Raw genomic sequence first — 23952 nt, 5'->3', positions numbered from 1 at the left:
CAAAATTTATTCCATCAGAAATGATGCTTGTATGGTTAATACTTCATACAGAACATCTGTGTCTTGAAGCAGTTCAATTATTCACAAAACAAAATCTGAAAAAAATTGATAAACAAATTAACAATCTAATTGCGAGTTAGCATTCTCTAGATAGTGGAATTCAGTGATCAGTTCATTTATTTCTGTTAAAAATATTACTAATCCTTCATTTTTTTAGAATGTTTAATATTTTTAATGAAGTCATACTAATTGGAAATCTTGGATTGAATATTGAAGGCATAAGCAACAGATGCACATACATTAGTGCCTTGATAGTATTTCAGACATGAGTCAGATTTCTTTCCCAAATGCAGTGCTAATTTTCTAATTTCTAATAAAAATCTGTATTTGCAGAGTACAGTATGAATGGTGTCAGCTGTTTAATTGTCCCTTTGTAATTTTATAGTGTTGACTAACTGCTTTAGTACTTAAGTGTTTTGATTGTTAACAAAACCAATTAATTAAAGCAATGATCTATAGTTTGAATTTAAATAGTATAAGGCAGACAAGATTTGTGGTTGGTCTGCCAAGAAATTGAGATAGCTTTTCAGGTTTTTGACCTGTTATTTGATTATTTGGATCAATGTTCACTTTACAAAAGATATATTGGGGAGGAGGAAATAACTGTAAAAGATATTCTGCAAGGAGAAGTTGACTTTAAAACTTTGACCTAATAACCAATGAAGAGAAATTTCATATTGACATTCTTGAAATCAGTAATAATAGTTTGTATTTTCTGTGACTTTGTTATCTGCAGCTGGCAACAGACTCATGCTTGGAGTTTAAAGACATTGTGAATTCAAGTCCCACTGTAAGATTTAAGCACAAAAATGAAAGCAGGACGTGCTTGTGTGTTATCGAGGACCTGCTATCCAACCAGAGGTTTCTTCTGTCAGATGGGATATTAAATTGAGACCTTGTCTGCCCCTCAAGTGAATGTAAAGGAATTCATATTAATATTTTGAAGGTAGCAAAATTGCTCTCCACGTTCTTAGAGTCAGAGATGTATAGCATGGAAACAGACCCTTCGGTCCACTCTGTCCCTGCCGACCAGATATCCCAACCCAATCTAGTCCCACCTGCCAGCACCCGGCCCATATCCCTCCAAACCCTTCCTATTCATATACCCATCCAAATGCCTCTTAAATGTTGCAATTGTACCAGCCTCCATCACTTCCTCTGGCAGCTCATTCCATACACGTACTACCCTCTGTGTCAAAAAGTTGTCACATAGGTCTCTCATATTTTCCCCTCTCACCCTAAACCTATGCCCTCTCGTTCTGGACTCCCCCACCCCAGGGAAAAGACTTTGCTTGCCTATTTACCCTCTCCATGCCCCTCCATAATTTTGTAAACCTCTATAAGGTCACCCCTCAGCCTCCAACACTTCAGGGGAAACAGGCCCCAGCCTGTTCAGCCTCTCCCTATAGCTCGAATCCTCCCACTCTGGTAACCACCTTGTAAGTCTTTTCTGAACCCTTTCAAGTTTCACGACATCTTTCCGATAGGAAGGAGACCAGAATTGCACGCAATATTCCAAAAGTGGCCGAACCAATGTCCTGTACTGCCGCAATATGACCTCCCAACTCCTGTACTCAATACCCTGATCAATAAAGGAAAGCATACCAAATGCCTCCTTCACTCTCCTATCTAACTGCGACTCCACTTTCAAGGAGATATGAACCTGCACTCCAAGGTGTCTTTGTTCAGCAACACTCCCTAGGACCTTACCATTAAGTGTATAAGTCCTGCTAACATTTGCTTTCCTAAAATGCAGCACCTCGCATTTATCTGAATTAAACTCCATCTGCCACTTCTCAGCCCATTGGCCCATCTGGTCCAGATCCTATTGTAATCTGATGTAACCCTCTTCGCTGTCCACTACACCTCCAATTTTGGTGTCATCTGCAAACTTACTAACTGTACCACTTATGCTCGCATCCAAATCATTTATATAAATGACAAAAAGTAGGGGACCCAGCACCGATCCTTGTGCACTCCACTGGTCACAGGCCTCCAGTCCGAAAAACAGCCCTCCACCACCATCTTCTGCCTTCTACCTTCGAGCCAGTTCTGTATCCAAATGGCTAGTTCTCCCTATATTCTGAGAGATCTAATCTTGCTCATCAGTCTCCCATGGGGAACCTTGTTGAAGTCCACATAGATCACATCTACTGCTCTGCCCTCATCAATCCTCTTTGTTACTTCCTCAAAAAACTCAATCAAGTTTGTGAGATATGATTTCCCACGCACAAAACCATGTTGACTGTCCCTAATCAGTCCTTGTCTTTCCCAAATACATGTACATCCTGTCCCTCAGGATTCCCTCCAACAACTTGTCCACCACCGACATCATTGGTCTATAGTTCTCTGGCTTGTCCTTACCACCCTTCTGAAACAGTGGCATCACGTTAGCCAACCTCCAGTCTTCCGGCACCTCACCTGTGACTATCAATGATACACATATATCAGCAAGAGGCCCAGCAATCACTTCTGTAGCTTTCCACAGAGTTCTCGGATACACCTGATCAGGTCCTGGGGATTTATCCACCTTTAACCATTTCAAGACATCCAGCATTTCCTCCTCTGTAATCTGGACATTTTGCAAGCTGTCACCATCTATTTCCCTACAGTCTATATCTTCCATATCCTTTTCCACAGTAAATACTGATGCAAAATATTCATTTAGTAACTCCCCCATTTTCTGTGGCTCCACACAAAGGCCACCTTGCTGATCTTTGAGGCCCTATTCTCTCCCTAGCTTCCCTTTTGTCCTTAATGTATTTGTTAAAATCTATGGATTCTCCTTAGTTCTATTAATTCTCCTTAATTCTTGCCAATATTTATGTGAGAATCAATATCACAAAAACAGATGGCTACTATTCATGGGAGCTTGCTGTGTGCAAATTAGTTGCTTCAATTGTTGCAAAATGCTTTGGAGCATTCTGTGATCCTGAAAGATGCTATATAAATGCAAGATTTCCTTTCTATTTTCAATTTGCATGAATTTAATAACTTTTTGAGAAGAAAGAATACTGTTTTAATGCTCTGGATTTGAAGGTCAAACTACTTTCTGTCCTGAAGCTGTAAAAATTACTTTTCATTGAGGTTCATGATGGTTCTCTGAGTCGTTTAATGATGAAAGATCACTGGACTCGAAGTATTAACTGTTTTCTCTTCACAGCTTGTGCCAGATCTGCTGAGTTTGTCCAGCAATTTCTGTTTTTGTTTGTTGAGAATTTAATGAACTGTGTAGGATTTGACTTGTTTCATGGAAGTGATCTTTGTTTCTTTTGTGCAAGTTGGGCAGTAACTTTTCATCTTTTAATTTTAGGTGATAGAATTACACAGCCAGTCATGATGAAGATCATTGTTATTGCTGTAAAATATTAACTCTGTTTCTCTCTCCAGAGGTACTGCCAGACCTGCTGAATATTTATGGCATTTTCTGTTTTAAGTTCAAATTTTGTGGCATCTGCAGTATTTTGCTTTTGTGTTAATGTGCAGTCAAGTTCTGTCTGCTTCTGAAATTCATGCATGCACATGTAATACCAACAGGAGATTAAACCCATTGTCTGCTTTATCCCCATTCATCAAAGGCTAATGCGACCAACTGTGGTGCCCGCACTGCTAAACAATGTCAGCTAACTACCTATAGATTTGCAAATAGTCCTGTAATTGCCCCAATCATACTTTTTTTTTGCATTAGAGTAAACCAAAATGGGTGTCACTGCCATAGATTTTACTTGTCCTCTTCACTGAATTATATTACTTTTATCTTTTTGTTAGTTTATCGACGGGAGGTTGGAAAAGTTAAACTCAGGGAAAGGATTTTCTGATGTTTTCGAAGATGAGATAACTGTGGGCGGCTATAGTGGAGGTAAGGCATGAACTTGTATTGAAATGTACCATTTGTTTTGCTAATTATCTCCTTTAGTCTTTGCCCTTTAGGTAGGATTCTTCCAGATATCGCAATTCTGCTCTTCTCTGTCATATCCTTAGTTGAGGATAATGTCTGGTTTTGCATTGATCAGTTTTCCACTAACCAGATCATAATTTTGAACTATATTTTGCTTATTATTTGGGATACATTTGCTTTAAAAAAGCACAACTGATATTCTTGCACCTAAGAGGTCATTTCTGAATTCTTTGTTCTGTTGCTTTTATCTGAAGAATTGAGTTTTTTTTCCTGTGTGAGAGAGCTAGAGCCTAATTATGGAAAGACTTGCATTATAATATGTCCATATAAAACCTTTATTTGAGAGAGGGGGAATAAATTTTAGTCATCTCACCCATGAGCAAAAACTCTTTAATGAGCATTTTTCTTTAACTTATTGTGGGTATGGGGATGAGAAAGAAATGCCAAAATTCAATTCTAATGTTGAATATCCGTGTAGGAAGAGATCAGGAGCAGGAGAAAGCCTGAAAGAGAAAGTCAGTATAAAGAGCAGTGTTTTGCCCACTTGACCTTGACTAGTGGAAAACAGGTTGTAGAATAATTGCGTACTGAGCCTTCATGCAAAAGTTGCAGAATATGGAAAACTAAACTAGCATTCAAGCTCAAATTAGATGAGGTTTTTTAATGCACATTTCCCTTTAAATGCTGTGTGCACAATTTGAAATATATTTAAAGGCTATTTTTGCTCTTCTACTTCACCACATGAAATTTTGTTACTTGAATATCTTTACTTGTAACAAAAGGAGTAACCGTCAAACCTTTGTTAATTATCCACAGGAAATTCAAAATCTTACCAGCAATGGATGCACACAGTCAAGGTGAGTCAATATGCCTATTAATGTAAATCAGCAGGGCACACACTTATTTCTAGTTACATCACTATAGTTTGACTGTGCTGAAAAATGATGCTTACCTAGAGCTGCAATTGTGATTAACTGAAATATTTCTATAGCAATAATCTTCAAAATGCTATTTGAGGATTTGGCCTAATTGTTCAGAACATTTTATTTTAATCTTTGGGCTCTGAACCATCCTAGGCTTGATAGGGTGAACCTTTATCCTACATAAAGCTTTCCTGATGATGTGGCAGGCATACATATTAACATGGATTCATCGCATCAAAAAATGAAGGTAGTTTAACAGAAGTTATTGGGAAATTTACAAACTGAACAGATGAAACCATAAGCATTGCTGAAATGAAAGGTGAATATGTGAAAAAAGCACAAGTTAGTATTCTGAAATAAGGACATGATTTAAAGAGTAGTCAACTTTTTATGTTGTGTAGCATGACATTTCATATGCTGCTATCAGCAGATTAATCTGTAACATGAACAATTATAAATGGAAACCCTCAATAGGGATGAGACGTTGTGTTCCACTAAGTACATCAGAGGACTTTCTTGACATTGAAACTCAAAGTCTATTACATGAATAATGAATTCAGGATGAAATTTCAATGTTGCAAATTTCTGTTGATAATATTGCCCAAAATTAGTGAAATGAAAGAGAGCTGACATCTCAACTACGAGAATGGTGTTGTCAATGAACATTTCGTATGTGAAATTGTAATGAGTGTTTCCATCTATAAGATATTGTAATTGCTTTGAATTTTAAAAGGAGCTTGAGACTCAATGAATGTACTTGTAAATAGTGCATAATTTGAAATATTCTTGAGATAAAGTGAGTAGAGTCAAACTTTTCATTGAGTAATTGGGAGTCAGGATTTTTACCCTGGGCAGGCAAATGTTTAGTTGGCCTTAGAATCGCTTTTGTTTGTAGGTGACACTATTTTGATGTACAGTATACATACATATTAAACTTGATCATTTACCCTTGACTGCCCACACTAAATAAATTTCACTGAGGATAAGTCTAATATTTAAATGCTACAGATGCTGGAATTAGAATCATTGTACAAACAAGCCCTTCGGCCCAACAAGCCCACACCGACCCTCCAAAGAGTAACCTAACCAGACCCATTCCCCAACTCTATTACACTACATTATCCCTGACTAATGCACCTAACTTACACCCCGCTGAACACTACGGGCAATTTAGATTGGCTAATTCACCTAACCTGCACATCTTTGGACTGTGGGAAGAAACCGCAGCACCTGGTGGAAACCCACGCCGACATGAGGAGAATGTGAAAATGCCGCACACAGTTGCCTGAAGCTGGAATTGAACCGGGTCCCTGGTGCTGTGAGGCAGCAGTGCTAACCACTGAGCCACCATGCCCCCAGATTCTAAAACAAGCACACAGAATGCTGGAGAAACTCAGCAGGTCTGGCCACATCTGCGGAAAGACACACAAAAGTTAATATTTTGAGTCCAGTTTGACACTTCTTCAGAACTTGAGTCATATTGGACTCAAAACGGTAAATCTGTTTCTTTCCCCACAGATGCTGCCAGACCTCCTGAGTCTCTCGCACATTTTCTGTGATAAATCTGGTAAATTGTCTGAATCCAATAGCTATGTAAAAGCATATTTAGCAACCTTAATATAGAAAGACTTGAATCAATGGCTTTCTAAGGAGGTTAAAATTATTTTAAGAAACAGCACAATAATTGAATTGAATTGTAGCAAGGTGCAGTGAAAAGCTTTGTCTTGCGAGCAAAACAGGTAGATCACAGAGTTAAGTAGCACAGATAGTAATTAATAGGTAAACAAGAACACAGGTATAGGCGAATGTTAAGAGTTTGTGAGTCCATTTAGTATTCTAACGACAGTAGTGTAGAAACTGTTACAAAACCGGCTGGTGTATGTGTTCAGGCTTCTGTACATTCCCAATGGTAGAGGTTGTAGAAAAGCATCGCCAGAGAGGGATGGATCTTTGAGAATGTTGGTGGCCTTTCATTGACAGTGGGCCTGGTAGATGGATTCTATAGATGGGAGGTTGACCTTTGTGATTGTCCAGGCTGAGTTCTCTACTCTCTGTAACTGTCTCCTATCTTGAACAGTACAGTTGTCATAACAGGTAGTGATACATCCAGACAGAATGCTCTCAATGACACACCTGTAAAGGTTGGCAAGGGTATTCGCTGTCATGCCAAATTTCCTCATCTGCCTGAGGAAGAAGAGACATTGTTGGGCCTTTGCAACCGGTGTGTCCACATGTAGAATCCAAGAAAGCTTGTTGTGGATGACCACTCCCAGGAGCTTGACATTCTCCACTTGTTCCACCTCTGCACTGTTAAAGTGTAGAGGGGCATGAGTAGCATCCATCCGAAGGTAAATATTGAGTTCCTTGGTTTTGCCGGCATTGAGAGCAAGGTTGTTCTCGGTGCACCATTTTTTCAAGTCTTCCACCTCCCATCTGTAGTCTGTTTCGTCATCGTCTGGGATTTGACCGACTATGGTGGTGTCATCAGCGAACTTGTAAATGGGATTAGTCTGGCATTTGGCAATGCAGTTATGGGTATACAGTGAGTACAGTATGCACCCTTGGGGCTCCAGGGTTGAGTGTTTAGTGAGGATGAAATATTGTCTCCAACCTTCATGGATTGTGGCCTGTGGATTGGGAAACTGAAGATCCAGTTGCAGAGAGTGAAACTTCGTCCAAGATCATCAAGTTCAGTGATCAGTCTCGAGGGGATAGTGGTGTTGAAGTCTGAAATGTCGTCAATGAGTAAGATTCTTACGTTGCTGTTCTTGGTGTCAAGATGTTCTAGGGAGGAGTGGAGGGCAAGTGATTATGGCATTTGATGTGGATCTGTTGGCCCCATAGAATAGTGGGTCAAGAATAGTGGGGAGGCTAGAGTTGATTAATGTCATGACCAACCTTTCAAAGCAATACATGACCATCGAAGTTAGGGCCACTGGATGGTAGTCATTGAGACATACTGCATGAGGCTTCTTCAGCACAGCGTTGATGTTGGCCCTCTTGAAACAGGCAGGGGCACTGGCTTGTTGCAGGGAGAGATTGGAGATGTCCGAGAAGACCTCTACCAGTTGATCTGCACATGCACTGAGTGCACGACCTGATACTCCGTCTGGTCCCATCACTTTCCTTGGATTCTGATGCTCTGACCTCTGATGCAGTGAATGTTAGAATAGATTAATCAGGACTTGTCAAAATAGGTGTTACCTCTCTGCCAAAAGTCTGCTCAAAGCGAGCATAGAAGGCATTGAGACAATCTGGGAGTAATATGTCATCGTCTACGATCTTGCACTGTCTCTTTTTAGAACCTATAATGTCATTCAGTCCTTGCCATAGTCGCCAGTTGTCTGTCTGGGTCTCTAGTTTGGACCAGTATTGGTCCTTGGCTCTCTTAATGGCTCTACGAAGGTTATACTTGGATTCCTTTTGTTTGAGTAGGTCTCCTGATCTGAAGGCCTCGCTCCTGGTTTTTAGTTGGTTCTGTATGTCCTGATTCATCCAGGGTTTCCTGTTGGGGAACACCTGGATTGACTTCCTCGGTATGCAGTCCTCCACACAGTTGCTGATAAAGTCTGTGAAAGCGGTGGCGTACTCATCCAAGGTACCTGTGGACTGTTTGAACGTGGCCCAATCAGCTGATTCCAGACAGCACTGGAGATGATTCTCTGCCTCCTCTGACCAGCACTGGACCTGTATCCGTGAGGGGGTCTCCTGCTTGAGCTTTTGCCTGTAAGCCGGGAGAAGAAACACGGCATTGGGATCTGAATTCCAGAAATGAGGGTGGAGGATGGAGTGGTAGGCATCTTTCACAGTGGTGTAGCAGTAGTCCAAAATGCTCGGGCCCCTAGTGGGGCAGGTAATGTTATGGTGATACTTGGGCAACACCTTCTTTAGATTGGCTTGATTGAAGTCACTAGTTACAATAAACAGGGCCTCAGGCTGTTCCGTCCCCAGGGTATTAATGGTGGAGTACAGCACAATAATCAGTCAAAATCATAGAAACAAAGCAAAAACTTGGATTTCCATAAAACAAAGTGAGAGCATTTGAAGAAATTAGGGAAGATCAACTTGCATCAGAACAACAACATGTTGCTGGAGAAACTCAGCAGGTCTGGAAGTATCTGTGGAGAGGAAGCAGAGTTAACATTTCAAAATCAGTGATCCTTGCATTCAGAAGGAGGACCATGAGACTCAAAACATCAACTCGGCTGTTTTTTTTCCACAGATGCTGCAGGATCTGCTGAGTTTCTCAAACAATTTCTCTTTTAGTGTTATATTTCCGACATCCACGGTTCTTTGTTTTATTTTTGTGTTTGAGCTGTACCTTTTATTTTCCAGACTCTTTCACAATGTGTCGCAGTCAGTTAGTTATATTTAGAAGAGTGTTTGCATTTGTAGGCACACCCAGGTTTCATAACTCCACTAAAGGATCAGTCACTCTGTTCTGATTAATTTGATTAAGGAACTGTTGGGGCAGGAGATCATGAGATCTTTTTATTTTTCTAAGAAAGAGTAATTGAATTGTTTGCAGACCTTCTGAACATTTCAGTGGTTATCTCTTTGGTTATCTGTCTGATCTAAAACATGCAATGCACTGCCTGCTCAATGCAGCACTGAATTTTCAATCTAGATTATGTACCCAAATTGAATTAAGACTTCAACTTCAAACAGAACTTGGACAAAATTGCTAGCATTGAGGGAAAAATCTGAGAAAGCTATGGAAATGACTGTATAATCAATAACTGCATTAATAATAGAAGGAAATTGAAGGAACAGGTACAAACACTACAGTCATTGAAGAAATAAAAACTATATAGAATTGATCCTTTGTCAGGCACTTTACAGAGGTGTTTTACAACCAGGTGAGGAAGGATAAACCAGCTTTTCACCTTTCCCACTCCTCGTCACAAGCAAGGTTTATGTTCTTTTCTGAATGTGGCTCGACCTTTCCACAATTAAACTGTCATTAACAGTTTTCACCATAAACAATAAGAAGTCAGTTACAAGGTTTTCTTTTGTGAGAGAGTGGGGAATTTTAATCTTGAGAAACGTCATAAAGACTTAAAATGTTAGCTTGCTCTCTCTCCACAGATGCTGTGTGACCCGCTGTGATCTCCAACATTTGTTGTTTTCAGTACAGATTCCAGCATCTGCAGTAATTCGTTCCTGCACAAGATCAAATTTTTGGCTCCTGTGGAATCACGTGGGCCCTCTCTCGCTCTCTTGCGCTCTCTCACTCTTGTGTGCGGGTAAACACGCACACACTCACTCTTAAAAGGGAATGCCACATGAAGAAGAGGAGAATGCATTTTAGAATGCCCTTGAGATGTAAAGAATTAGTGTTGAGAGTGTGTTGCTTGTAAAGCACAGCAGGCCAGGCTGCATCCGAGGAGCAGGCGAATCAATATTTTGGGCCAGAGCCTGAATTGGTTTAGCTCAATTGGCTCGATCGTTGGTTTGCAGAGTAGTGTGATGCCAACAGCATGGGCTCAATTCTGATCACCAGTTTGAGGTAACTAATAAGAGAGCAGCGCCTCTGCTCTGGTATGAATATGGCCACACGATGATTCGCCTGAGACCATGAGACCACAGTTTGTTAGTTGTTATCTTGAATCATCAGCAATCATAAATATTGTAGTTACCCTTTGAATTTCTCAGTATCCTGATCAAGAAGGGAGTGAGGGGCAGTCTGCTCAGGTCTGGTGGCAAAGGTCATCAGATCATGCCCGAGGGATTAGGTGTTGGGTCCAGTTCAGCAGATGAAGGGAGCACAGTCAAGTCAAGGTCTGGGGGTAGTGCAGTTGAAGGTGTGTGAGGTATGTATGAGAACAGTTGAATAGTTACTGAAGAGTCAAACTAGCAATGTCATTGCCCAACTTTTTTTGAGTAAATAATTTGCTGTGAAGTCTCCAATTTGAATGGAGATTCTGAGGCTTCCAGGAGTAGAAGAATTGCTCAATGGAAAATTCTGTTTTCAAAGAAATTTCTTTAGAGTGTGCTTTGATGGGAATTCCACAGGGTGCTGATGTGTGCCTCCCATTCACGCTGATAGGATGACTGTCTGGTCAGCAGAAAATCCATGCCTCTGTTTTTCGTGTTTTTTTTAAGACTGTATGTAAAGCTTCATATCCAACTTGTACATATTTCCAAAAGGTACAAATCAGAATAAGAAGTTGAGGATCTTTTCATGCCTCTCCACATTGGCTTGCTAGCTCGCTTCATTGCCCTTGGGAGAAATGGTCATTTTTAGTGAAGGCTGTCTCTTGTTTAACCTCTGTTAGCCTCATGGGACTTGGCCAATCTATATTGTCAGGTGAAAACTGTGGCCATTTTAAGTAAGTATTTAAGGTTCCTTTTTAAAAATGACTTTAGCCCATGAAATTCCCAGTTGTTCAGTCAGAAGACAGAGTTTTAAAAAAAATCACTTGTCCATATTTTATATCATCACAACAGAAGGCATAGGTGCATCAACAAAATTAAGTTTAATGATTGCATAAGTACCAGACTAAGTTTCCAGATGTGAAGCATTAACCAAAACAGTTAAATTAAGCCAGATTTTCTTTCCTTTCCAGAAAGGTGGAGCTTTGATAAATACAGTGATGACAAAAGCCAATCCTGCCATGAAGACAGCATACAAATTTGTAAGTCCCTAACCTGGATGCCAGCATGTTCAATGAGGTGCTGCAGTACTATAGATAGACTGTGAGAATGCAAATAATGTATTCAATAAGTAGAAATAGATTAATGTTTTGCCCAGGGTTATGCTTGTATTTTGTTGATATATCTGGTTTAAAATTAAACATTGAGTTCCTTAAGGACAATCTGTGATCACTTTTATTGATTGTAAATCTTTAGTTGAGACCAATGTTGAAATCGCTGGAGGTGGCATGGTGGCTCAATGATAGCACTGCTGCCTCACAGCACCAGGGACCCAGGTTTGATTCCAGCCTTGAGCAACTGTCTGTGTGGAGTTTGCACATTCTCTCCGTGTCTGCTTGGATTTCCTCCGGTTGCTCTGGTTTCCTCCCACAGTCAAAAGATGTGCAGGTTAGGTGAATTGGCCATGCTAAATTGCCTGTGGTGTTCGGTGAATGGGTAAATGTAGGGGAACGTGTCTGGGTGGGTTGCTCTTCGGAGGGTCAGTGTGGACTTGTTGGGCCAAAGGGCCTGTTTCCACAATGTAGGGAATCTAATCATTATGGGCTGCAACCGAACCTTTCTTCATAATACTACGTGCATATGTTTTTATCCCTGGAATTAGGAATTTATTTTTGGTGTGATGAGAGAAGAAAACTGGGGAAATCGTTGGCTGCAATCTCTTTCATGGCTTTGCGAATGAGAAAATATTTGAAAAATAATTGCTCCATATTGCCTCCTATCATTCATTTGAAAGTTAGCACTTATTTGATAATTTACGACAATCATGATTCACAAAGTGAAATTATTTTCACATTTTGGAAAATCACTTGTGTAATTTTGTTTAGTAATCTTATAAAATCTTCCATCGGCAATCAAGCAACATTTTAGAACATATTTGTTTATTTATTCCCTCACATTAAAAGATAATCCTTAATATATTTAAGAGTGGTAGGCTGATACAATGTAATTATTAGAACAGGAAATTTTTTTTTAGCATATTAAAGCATTTTGATTGATAGTACCTCATCCACCATTGAAGTAACCTGATCTTAACTGAAAGTTAAAATGCAGTACCATTTGCTAATCTGTATAACCATGTACATTAGTCAGTTTCTTTGCCTTTAAACATAAAAAATAAATTTAATTCAAAAGCTAGTCACGAGTGCCCTTCTCTCAAAATAAATCTCAATTTGAAGAAGCTTCTTGAAGGACCTCAAGTGGAAGGCTGACATACTGATAAATTTGATCTAAGTAGAGGAAGTTTTCATCACAAAAGATTGCAAGCACTCAGTTTGTGCGGGACATAATTTACAACTGAAATTCCACAGTCTTTTGCACTGGTTTGGCCAAATTGCCCCTGGAAAATCAAGAGCCGAGCTGAAACACGATCTCAGTTTGTTGCACAATGGTAACTGACATCAGTGACTGCAGGGATAGCTGCCTTTCTAGCATTAAGGATGAAGGGTAATTCAAACGTTCATCTGTTATATCTGAAAATTGACAGAGAATGCAAACTGGGAACAGAATGGGATCCAATATGTAATCATTACCACATCAATAGCATTGTTTTGCAAATATTTCAGCAATAGTTTCGCAGATAATGTTCAGCCAACTATTGCCACCCGTATAAATGTTGCAATAAGTATTCACTGGTATTTGAGAGAATGTGTTTTTGTAAATTCTGTAAAGTGCACAGATTAGATTAGACTATTCATTTTTGAGTTTATATTGCTAGTTGTAAGATCAGAATTGTCATTAACGTCTGGTGACATAGTACACTGTCCCAAAGGGGCTTTGCAGCTGAGTAATTATGAGGTTTACCTGTAGAATGAGTAACGTGACTACTTCCCTATTTGGGCCTGATGTGGACTGGAGGCCAGGTGCATTTCACATGGAGTTGAAATATGCATGAATCATGCAAAGCTATTTGTCCTGCTGAGTGATGTTGACTCAAGGCCAGGAGCAGGCTGTTTGGCCTTCTCATGGAGAAGTGCACAGTGTCTTTAAGACTGAAGAGCTATCACAGACAAACCTCATGTACTAAAAGAGAAACTTGCTCAAGATTGCTTCTTCTACACCTACCTATCTGATTTCAAATTAACTTTGGATAGTGCTGCTGTCCCTTTTATGAGAATTTACTTCAAAGACACATTCCAGAATAGACTGGCTTCTGGTTTCATGAAGTGCTGTTTGTTGTCGGGTACTAAAAGAAGGAAACCATGCAATAGGCAGGAGGTTGCTCAATTAAGCTTTTCTTTCAAGAAATGTTTCTAACTTGGTGAGTTGCCATTATAAAGCATTTTGGTACTGAAAATTCAATACCTAAGAAAAAAATTGAAGATAAAAATAATTTTTTTATTGACATCTAAGAGTCACTTGTCGGCTACTTTCATTGTTAGACATCAAAAGGGACAAAGATGCTTTAGTGAAGGCAATCAAAGCAGATGGATAATAGCTGAAAGTTAAAAATATTTAATTTTAAATTATCAATCCAAGAGTAAAGGTTTGACTTTATTATTTGATAAATGCATACATATGGTAACTTAATCATAATTTTCTATTTTGTGTCTCTCATGAATTGGCTGGCTCAGCCAAATAATTATGAAGGGTGCCATCACGGTGAGACAAACTGTTTCTAGTAGTAACTTTAAAGAAAACCTCTTATGACTGTTCAGATTTCATTTTGAGAAACTTGTATCACATTTAATGGGAAGGCTGTATCAAACCACTTTTTTTTCTTCAAGGCTAAGAACCAAGCTAAGATGGGGATCAAAGAAGTGAAGAGCATGTTAAAACAGAAGGTACATAACATTTCTGACTTCAGTGACATTGTAGTCTTTGAAATATCTAAAATGGGGAAGTTACAAGAGACATTGTCTCTTAATGATTTGTGAAATTTGCTTCATTCTTTGTTCAATAACATACATTTTTCATAACTGACCCTCAGGCTATCTTGATCTGTTATTGTTTCATGCTGAGGTTGAATGAACCCTTTTTTTTTGTTTGCATATTTTATTACAGAAATATTGATGTCCTAAATATTGCTTGGAACAAAATGTGTGTTTTGATCAAATCAATTGTTTTGATATCACAGTTAAATGTCAAATTGGGACTGAAATCAATTTGACTTGCATGCAAAATTTGTACAAAACGAGCAGCAGACTAAAAATGTAAAAACATTTGCTATTGGCAACAAAAATCATTATTCCAATGGTCTGATTTTATATTTCTAAACTGTTATTCAAGTTTATATTGGAGAAAGCTCTTTCTTATTGGGGGCTGGATGCAAATACAGAAAATGGTAATTAGTTTACAAGTATTTGCTTGCTTCAAATCAAAGATAGAAGTTGAACTACTACTGAGTGATTTTAATATCTGTGTAGGAATCAACTGAAGAAGAAGACTTGCATCATAACGAAAGTCTATCTCCAAACCTGCAAAGACGATCAAACTCTGATCTATTACAGAACCGTCTTCCAGCCACTAAACGTAAACGGGTAAGAAAATGAGTGGTATTGATTGTTCATTTCTATTTATGTTCACACTCCAATACCAGTTGCCTGTCCTTTGTTTTTAATCTGGTAGGAAGGGCTTTTGCCCGAAACATCGATTTCGCTGCACTTTGGATGCTGCCTGAACTGCTGTGCTCTTCCAGCACCCCTAATCCAGAATTTTTTTTTAATCTGTTTAGTTTTGAAAACCTTTGCGAATTAGTTCTCATGGAATTAGTTCTTATTTATACTGAGTGTTGCATTGCACATAATCTGTCTCTCAAATCAGCATGCGACTGACATCCAACCTCGTAAATAATTTATAATACGAAAAAAAAATTGGGTTTGCGGCATTAGATTAGGTGAACCACAACTTTTGGCCAGATTTGCCTCATGTTAAACTTTGGCTGTTAAATTTTAAAGTAGTCTTATGATTTCTCAAGGAATTTAGGGATGTAGGGAGTGGAGTAGGATCAGCTCTGACAGTGCTGAGTGGTGGGCAGGCTTGAGCAGCTGCAGGACCTACTTGTTATATTTTTTTATACATCATTTGGGACCTGTGTGAACAGAGCAAGTATCTGTATATCTCACTAGTCATTGAAATTGAAGAATATTATTGAGTGGGAAACAGTGTGAGCCAGCAAGTGTCTGTTCGACCCAACAATGCAACAACAAGGCACAGGTATTGAAACAAAGCGAGACAATAAAATATGAGATTAAGAGATAATGCGGTAAGAGAGAAAAAAGTCAAAATTATTTATCTTTTACTTTTCATAATGTCCAACAAGAATTAAATTTCAAAAGACAAGGAGTTGTGTTTATGAAAGATCATATTTAGGGATTGAAATGTTGTTTGGCAGTAAATAGTACTTGCTACGTTATTGAACATTGCACTTACACTGGAATAGACAAGCCACAACTATTTCTGCTGAACTTAGTCCTATCTATCAGCTAAATATGTCAACTTCACAACATTCAAAATACTTGAAGAAAGAGCCAACTGGATTCCTTTCTCATGGAACTTTTAGATGCAACCCATGTCGCCATAACAATCTCCAGATTTCCATTTTTGACTCTGCCTGTGTGGTCAGCAGAAGTTATGATTTAATTTCACTGCAAATGATGGTGAACACTTTTTGCCGCATCATGAGTTCTGCAGCACCATATGGCCTAGATTTTGTTCACTTGAAAAGAGACTAGTGACAATAGGAAAATAAGCCGTAACACTTTATTAGAAGCTCACTTTATACCATCAGTTTTGTATTTTGAATTTTTGACAAAGTGTTTACTTTGCTGTAGCTGATTCTCTCATTTTGACAACATATAGGTAAAGGTAGCTTTAAATTCCCCTGAGTCCGTCACTCAAATAAATAAATTGAATTCAGCAGCATAAATGCTGGAATAGAATCACCATGACTAACCTATTTGTTTTCATTATTTTGTTTGAGTACAGTATGCTGACACAAAGTGTCAGTACTCTAAATTTGTGCTGTTATTTCAGTCGCCCTTATTTAACTGAAAGGCTGACACAATTGTGACTGAGTTGGGAAGTCCTGAAGCAAGTCCTGCTCTAGGGTTCATGTGGCTCAGTCTATGCTGGTATGACTTAATAGCAAAACATTGTTTGGATGTCATCTAAGATATTAAATGAACCTCAGTATACCTCCTCTTCCACTTCCTTCCTGCGAGTTGGGTCTTTTGATTACATTGTCATATTTGAATGTAATTTTAGGCATTTCTGTTAAAACAGGACAAGTGCTTCATTTTTCTCATGATCCTTTTTATAATGTATTCAGCTGTTGGAAATTTAAATTATTGGTCAGGAATCATGTATGTGACGTTTTGAAGTTTCAGCAAGTTAGATTGGGAATACTTAGATCTATTATTGCCACATAGTTTACAGGAAGCTTAATGTCTATGTAACTATGGGTGATAGGTTTGTTTGTATGTGTGGGGGAGATGGTCAAAGCAGTACGTTTTATCTGTGATTGCCAGAAAATATTATGGGGCACAAGTAAACAGATGGTAAGCATCTCTGTTTACAAACATTAAACATGATTTCCATCTTTAAAATTTCAAGCTAGCTTCCAGATTCAAGTCCCTGTCAACTGCTTTGAGCAGTATTGCTGTTGTGTAGAAATATATCTTGTTCCGTGGTCTTGTTCCACTCTCCTGTGAGCATCATCATTTCTTGCTTGTGCAGTGCTTTTGGGAAGAGATGATGTAATGATCATTCATATGTTCATTGTGGCCAAGCAGCAAGAGATTTTTCAGAATCCTGATTCATAAAAACAGAATGTATAATAACCACAGGGCTCCAGGATGTGTTGAGCAAGTGTGACTGTTTGCTGTGAGTTCTTCTTTACCAAAGTTAGTAGTATGAATGAGTACCAATAGCAGCTGCCCAAGTAAGCAAATAGTATCCTCCATCAGATAACAAGGAATAAAGGATTTTCCTTTATGCAAAGACTTCAAGTGTGTCTAAAGGCCTCTTTAACTTAAAGTTTAAGTAAATTTTAGTAACAATGTCTCTCCACAATGCTCACATTCTTTGTGAATGTGAATATTGACGGTCCTGATTTTGAAAGGCGTACCTTTAAATTACGTCATTTTAAAATAAAAGTTTATTGTGATGTAAACGTCATTGGCAATTCCAACAATTAGTGCCCATTCCTAATTGCCTTTACAATGGTGGTAGTGAACATGCTTCTTAACCATTCCATTCCATGTGGTACAGTTACAGTGATCATAGGGAGGGAGGTTGAGAATTTTGAATAGATGGACAGTGAAGGAGAGACAATATGGCTCAAGGACAGATTCAGTAAAATGGACAAACTGTAACAGAAGAGCAGGCATTTTCTTTAATAACAAAGTTAAACTGTTCGGGCAGATTTTCTCTAACTGACCATGTATCTGGCTAACATTTCTTTAACAACATCACTTGTTGTCTTTGCTGAGAAATAAATTAATATTTCAATGCTTCCTTTTTAAAGCATTGTGGCTGGTAAGTAATATGTATTAAATAATTTTATCACGATATAAGGCTCAATTATATTTCACACAAAAACTTAAATTTGCCACGAAATGAGCCAAAATTTGAAAATCGCAGGGATAGATGACATTTGCCTATTCAAGTTTCATGTTTGATGAAGTCACTATCTCTGTTCTTCCAACCGAGCCATAAACCCACTTTTATTTTGAACTGGTATTGTATTAAAATAGAAAGAGGGAATTGATGCAAAAACATTGATCATTAATGTAATGGAACACGGTTCTCAGTCATTTCTAGACTCCTGTTTCACAATGGCTCTGAAAGTTTGAAAGGAATCAAAATTGGATAGTTCCTTGTGATGTAAACCCTTTGTATGTTGTTTCCATTGGAATCAAGATTATTTTTACTTGTACACTGGCTATTTTGGTGTTTAGGCATTTCCATGGAAATTATTTTCTGGATTTGAAAATAAATGGTGTAACTTCACCCAGTTAACCATGCGGGGTTGCTAAGAAAAAAAGAATGATCAAAATAAATATTCTTCACAAATAAATTGTAATAGTTTTGTCATAGGACCAAAATGCAATTTATAGTAAAACAAGAATATGTTTTTCATACTCATCTGACACTAGTCTGCAGAAAATGTCTATTTCTAGCTGAAGAAATATGAGTTGTTTCTAATTATGGGTTATTTGCCAAAAACTTTGTGGTCTATTTTGGCAACAAAAATGACTGACATTTTATGCTTAAATGGTTCATCATAGACTGTTCTGTTGTGTTGCATGTTAGATCTCATTGATCGGTGGAATTTTTAAATAAATTGTCTGTCACTTTGTAACTGGGGAAAATGTCAACTGATTTATTTCAGACTGTAGATTCGGAGAAATATTTGGCTGTCTGTTAAGTTTTATTATTGCTTTACAAAAGAATACAACTGCTTTTCAAAAGTACAGAAATTAAAATGAATTCTGCCTGCTTTCTCTTTTAACATAGCCAGTCTTGCATAACATTTTAATTATCTGCCAAAAAATTGTTGGTTTTGTTCGTTCAGCTCACATTCTTAATGGACTCCCTGTGTCATCCTTGGTGACAGTTGCCATGAGTTTTCTGACACTTCAAATGTAGACCATACTTGAGGTCTGTTTGAACAATTCTTGATAGTTATTAAAGGAATATATTTACTAATTGTGCAGTGGCATCTCTCAGAAATATTGCTTTTCAAAAACAAATCTCAATTTCCTTCTTCATTTTTTAGCATAAAAACAGTTCTTAGAATTCCCTAATGGTTGTCTGGAATGAGAGCTTTTGCAGAGTTTCCCAAGTTTGAAGAGGCTGACAGCAATGAGGCGTGAATACCTGATATTCAGTGCCTATCCCAATGTCACAAAGACCCTGCTTCTATACCATTCACCTGTATCAACTAAACTTCCTCTATGTTGCAGATGAATTCCTAGAAGCTTTTTTCTAAATGGTTCATTAAATTAACATTTACCATTTATAATCATGTTCTCACTTAGCATTTCATTGTCTTATCCTTCTTTTTGTGCTCTTGCTTCATTTTCTACTAAAGTAATGGAATTTTGAAAAGTCAACAAAATCATAAGTTTCGTCAGTTACAAAAACCTAGAGATGATTTTGTTTTTCCAAAATCCCAGTCTTCCGGTTCCACATACTACTTTGGGAAGCTGGTCGTGGCTGGGTTACTTTACAGAGATGGCGCCATGAGGCAGGCAGTAGAACATTTTATTGTTGTAACGTTTTTGTTTTAGTGAAGGTAGCTTGCTTGGATGTGGTAAATGATGGAGAGCAACCTTTGGTGAGGAACACTAATATCTGTGTCCTGATGTGAATTGTCATGTTATAGAATGTTCTCTGCTCTGTCATACATTTTTTTTCTTCCTGAGTGGAGCTAACATTTACCCCTCAGCAGTGTAGACCAGAACATAGTTGTAATATCTGATAAAAGCTTTGTGGAAATGCAGTCCTTTACATTAGCAATATTCCCTGTCTTACCAATGTACAATTCCAGTTCATGGAACTGTGAAATTCCAGTTCACGCCGTGAAATGCAGATGTGCAACAAATAGCGAGGATTTTTAAAAACATCTGTAATCAAGTTTGAAGTCAAGATGAGATTTCATGGAAGTCTGTTACTCATGAACTGAAGTGCAGCAAAAGCCTTTCTCTGCATAACTGAATTATGCCATCTTGTGGTCAAATGCTTTGTTGTCCACATGACTACCAAGCGAAACCCATTGATGAGTTTGTTTTGTAAATAACAGAAAGTCCATGACAATAATTGGCCGGGTCACAATTCCCAGCAATGGGTGTACGGTTTTGGTCTCCTTACTTGAGAAAACATGTGCTGGCACTAGAAGGGATGCAGAGGAGGTTCACTGGATTGATTCTGGAATTGAGAACATTGGCTGATGAGAGATTGAGTAGACTGGGTCTATACTCATTGAGATTTAGAAGAATGGAGGGCGGTGAGGGATCTGATAGAAACATTCAAAATTATGAAGGGAACAGATAAGATAGAAGCAAGGAGGTTGTTTCCATTCATGGCTGAATTTAGGACTAGAGTCTCAAAATATGGGGGACAGATTTAGGACCAAGTTAAGGAGCAATTTCACCCCTCCTGAAGAATTGTGAATCTCTGAAATTCTCAGTCCAATGAAGCAGAAAAGGCTGCCTCTTTGAATGTTTTTAAGGCAAAGATAGATTTTTGAACAGTGAAGAAATTAAGAGTTATGGTGGGCAGGTGGGTAAGTGGAGCTGAGTCCATGAAAAGATCAGCCATGAACTTATTGAATGGCGGAGAAGGCTCGATGGGCCAAATGGCCCACTCCTGCTTTTATTTCTTATGTTCATTTGTTATGTTACCAGGACTGGAGGGTTTGAGTTATAAGGAGAGGCTGGTTAGATTGGGACTATTTTCCCTGGAGGTAGGAGGTTGAGGATGACCTTATGGAGGCTCATAAAATCATGAGGGACACAGATAAGCTGAAGCGCAATGACCTTTTTCCTGGGGTGGGAGAGTTCAAAACTGGAGGGCATATTTTTAAGGGGGGAGGTGAAAGATTTAAAAGGAACCTGAAGGGGCAACATGTTCACACAGAGGATAGTTTGTATCTGGAGTGAACTGCTAGAAGAAATGGTAGATGCAGGTGCAGTTACAACATTTCAAAGACATTTAGACAGATACACGAAAGGTTTATGGGCCATACGCAAGCAAATAGAACAAGTTTAGTTTGGGAAACTGTGTCATTGACGAGTTGGACTAGAGGATTCATGACTTTGTAATTCTGAGTATTAACTCGAGTGATTATTTAGAAAAATGTAGTAATTGGAAGCATGCAATGAAGTTATGCTGCTGTTTATTTTTGTCATTCTGATTTCTTGTGGTTTTAGTTGCATTTGACAAGGCAGTTGAGACATAATGTAAGAGTTGCATTATAATTTGGTTCCAACATTTCCCTCAGAGCATAACATGCAAGGCTCCTCACTGGAAAGGCATCCGTCGCAGCTTGAGATCCAAGTTGTTGTGTCTAATACAAGTGAGATGCAAAGCCATTTAAAAGATGCTGTGTCAATCCATTGGAACTCCTGACAAATTTGCAAACTTCAGGGCCAATTTATTATTGTAGAAGGTAATGCATTGCTAGTCACATCATCAAATTATAAAATATTAATGTTGATAATAACTATGGAGATACGTAATATTCAGTAAATACCGTCAGAAATGTGAATGTGCCAGATTAGTCAGTATCAGGAGAACAGTAGGTTAAATTGACAAATGGACCACTTCTTCATTCTGCTTAAATTAACAGTTAGCACAAAGCAAAGGAGCTGCTGTCCCTCTTTAAGTCTACACTGTCTTCCAACAATCCCTTCTCTGAAGTTCTGCCCCCACACTATAACTTGGCTTCCTCATGGTGGATGTATCCCATGACGAAAATAAACAAAAGTGTTTAAAATGTATTCCAGTTTCTGATTTACTGCTGTATTATTTGTGAGATCTCCTCAAAGCCAAGAACTATAATAGTTCCAGTATCTTGTGATATTGTTCACTTGAATGCTTGCTGCAGAGGATGCATTTCCCAATGGAAAAGTTGTTCTGTGTGAATAAACACAATTTAGTGTTCTACTGTGTATTAGGAGCTAATAAATTGTGGTGTTTGCATTACAATATGTGGTTCATTGCTGCAAGTGTTGGTTTTCACTCTCATAGTATAAGCTGGTTTTGAATTCAGCCATGCAGTTGAACAATGCTACTTTTTGTTGGCATCCTTTGTCAGGGCACAGACAAATCTTTTGTTTGGGTAATGACTTTTTTTTGATGAAACATTTATTCATCTGCAATTCTGAAATCATATTTCCCCCTAATGGGTTATTTATTTTATAGATATATGCATGCTCATGTTTTCAAAAATCTAATTAGCTTGGTCCACATAACTGTGGCTCCCAATTTAAATGCGTATAGTAAAGTTTAGAACAAATTATTTTGTGAAACTACATTTTATCTTAATTTATTAATTGAAGTTATATGTCAGTTTGAACCAGACACTATGATACTGTTTGAAGGGAAAATGTGGCAAGTCACAAAAATACCAAGTAGTTTTTAATATTTATATTTGGTTGTCTGTGGCATAACTATGTTTGTCATGGTTTACAGGAAGGTGAAATTAAAACTATTGGAATTTGTTGGGTAGGTAGCCAGGGACCATAGTGCACATGGTGGATCTAACACTAAAAGGTCACAAAAAATACTATGATATCAGTAGTTTAATAAAGAAATCATTTCAAACTAGCTCTCACTAACTTAATGTTATGGTGTAACATTTTCCCGTGTGCTGCACTCTGATTTAGCTCATTTTGTTGATAGATGTTTTTGTGTCTCACATTATTTGTTGACATAGCATAGCTCTGTCTTTGCACTTTGCTGGTTCAGCAACACTACCGTCATGTGTCAATGCAAATTTCATGGAAGTGTTATGTTTTGGTAAGTGCAAGACGTTTTTATAAATTAGAAGTCAATTGTGCTAGCCACTTCAAGAAAAGCAAAGCTTTACTATAATCCTGTGACATAACTCAAAATTTAAACTGTCTGATTTGCTTCACCAATTAACTTGTAAGTCAGATAAATAATTTTCAGTTTAAAATCCTTGAGGTGTTAAATTTTAATCTGAGACCATGGTTGGTTCGTGATATCCTGGTTCAAGAGCATCCATGAATGTTGCAGTTCTCAATACTTGATTGTTTAGTCACCATGTTTAGTCCTTCCTGCAATGGCAGACAGAGAACATTTACCAGTTGCAGTCACAAATCCATTTCCTTTACTCTGCCAGAAGAAGCTCCCTGAAATACAGCTAGTTTGTGTTTTCCAGTATCTGAGTTCCTTGTTTTCAAGCTGTATTATAGTGAGCAATGGCTTTCATCTCCAATGTGTAAAACTTGTCAGAGAGGTGTAAATCAAAATAGAAGAGAGATTTCTTAATGACTGATTATTTAAGTCTCTTTTCATAAAGATGTTCAATTCAGTTCAGACTTGTTCAGTTATGGTTTCATTAGGCAAAGCTCAACCTGTGTTCAGATAATTACTGTGGACATTTTAAAACCAGTGTTTTTTCCTTTGTGAAACCATTTTAGCCTGCAGAAGTCTCAAATATTAAAATTAAATGATGGAAGCCAAGAACTGCTAGTCTATGTTTTATTGCATTCTGATGTTCCTCACAGGGCAATAGAACAAAATAACCACATTTCAAGAAACAGTGGCAGATATGAGTACTAGAATAGCATTTCTTATTTTCAAAAAATGTGGATCCAGAATGTAAATTTAATGGGTTTTGGATTAATCTGCATATTTTACTCTCTGAAAGGTTTGCAGTTCTCAAAGGGTTCACAGCAGGAAAATAAACCTCACAAGAACTGATATGCAAAGACTGAAGTCTAC

General features: G+C 38.1%; 1 protein-coding gene across 3 annotated transcripts in view; it reads left to right on the top strand.

The window, feature by feature from the left end:
- The window catches only part of dennd1b (DENN/MADD domain containing 1B), a 289551-nt gene that overhangs the window by 237781 nt on the left and 27818 nt on the right, over positions 1 to 23952 (top strand). For 2 of the 3 annotated variants that reach the window (XM_060830181.1, XM_060830180.1), the window contains 5 exons: positions 3829 to 3919; positions 4775 to 4815; positions 11451 to 11519; positions 14262 to 14318; positions 14901 to 15014. In XM_060830181.1, the coding sequence (XP_060686164.1) occupies positions 3829 to 3919; positions 4775 to 4815; positions 11451 to 11519; positions 14262 to 14318; positions 14901 to 15014 (372 nt within the window). Of the gene's footprint in view, positions 1 to 3828; positions 3920 to 4774; positions 4816 to 11450; positions 11520 to 14261; positions 14319 to 14900; positions 15015 to 23952 lie in introns of those variants that run through there. The other variant, XR_009645036.1, reaches the window with a different exon arrangement.

Source organism: Hemiscyllium ocellatum, chromosome 9 (genome assembly GCF_020745735.1).
Source record: "Hemiscyllium ocellatum isolate sHemOce1 chromosome 9, sHemOce1.pat.X.cur, whole genome shotgun sequence".
In the NCBI taxonomy this organism is placed as follows: domain Eukaryota; kingdom Metazoa; phylum Chordata; class Chondrichthyes; order Orectolobiformes; family Hemiscylliidae; genus Hemiscyllium; species Hemiscyllium ocellatum.
Note: the sequence above shows the minus strand (reverse complement) of the source record. Positions and strands in the feature narration are given on the sequence as shown.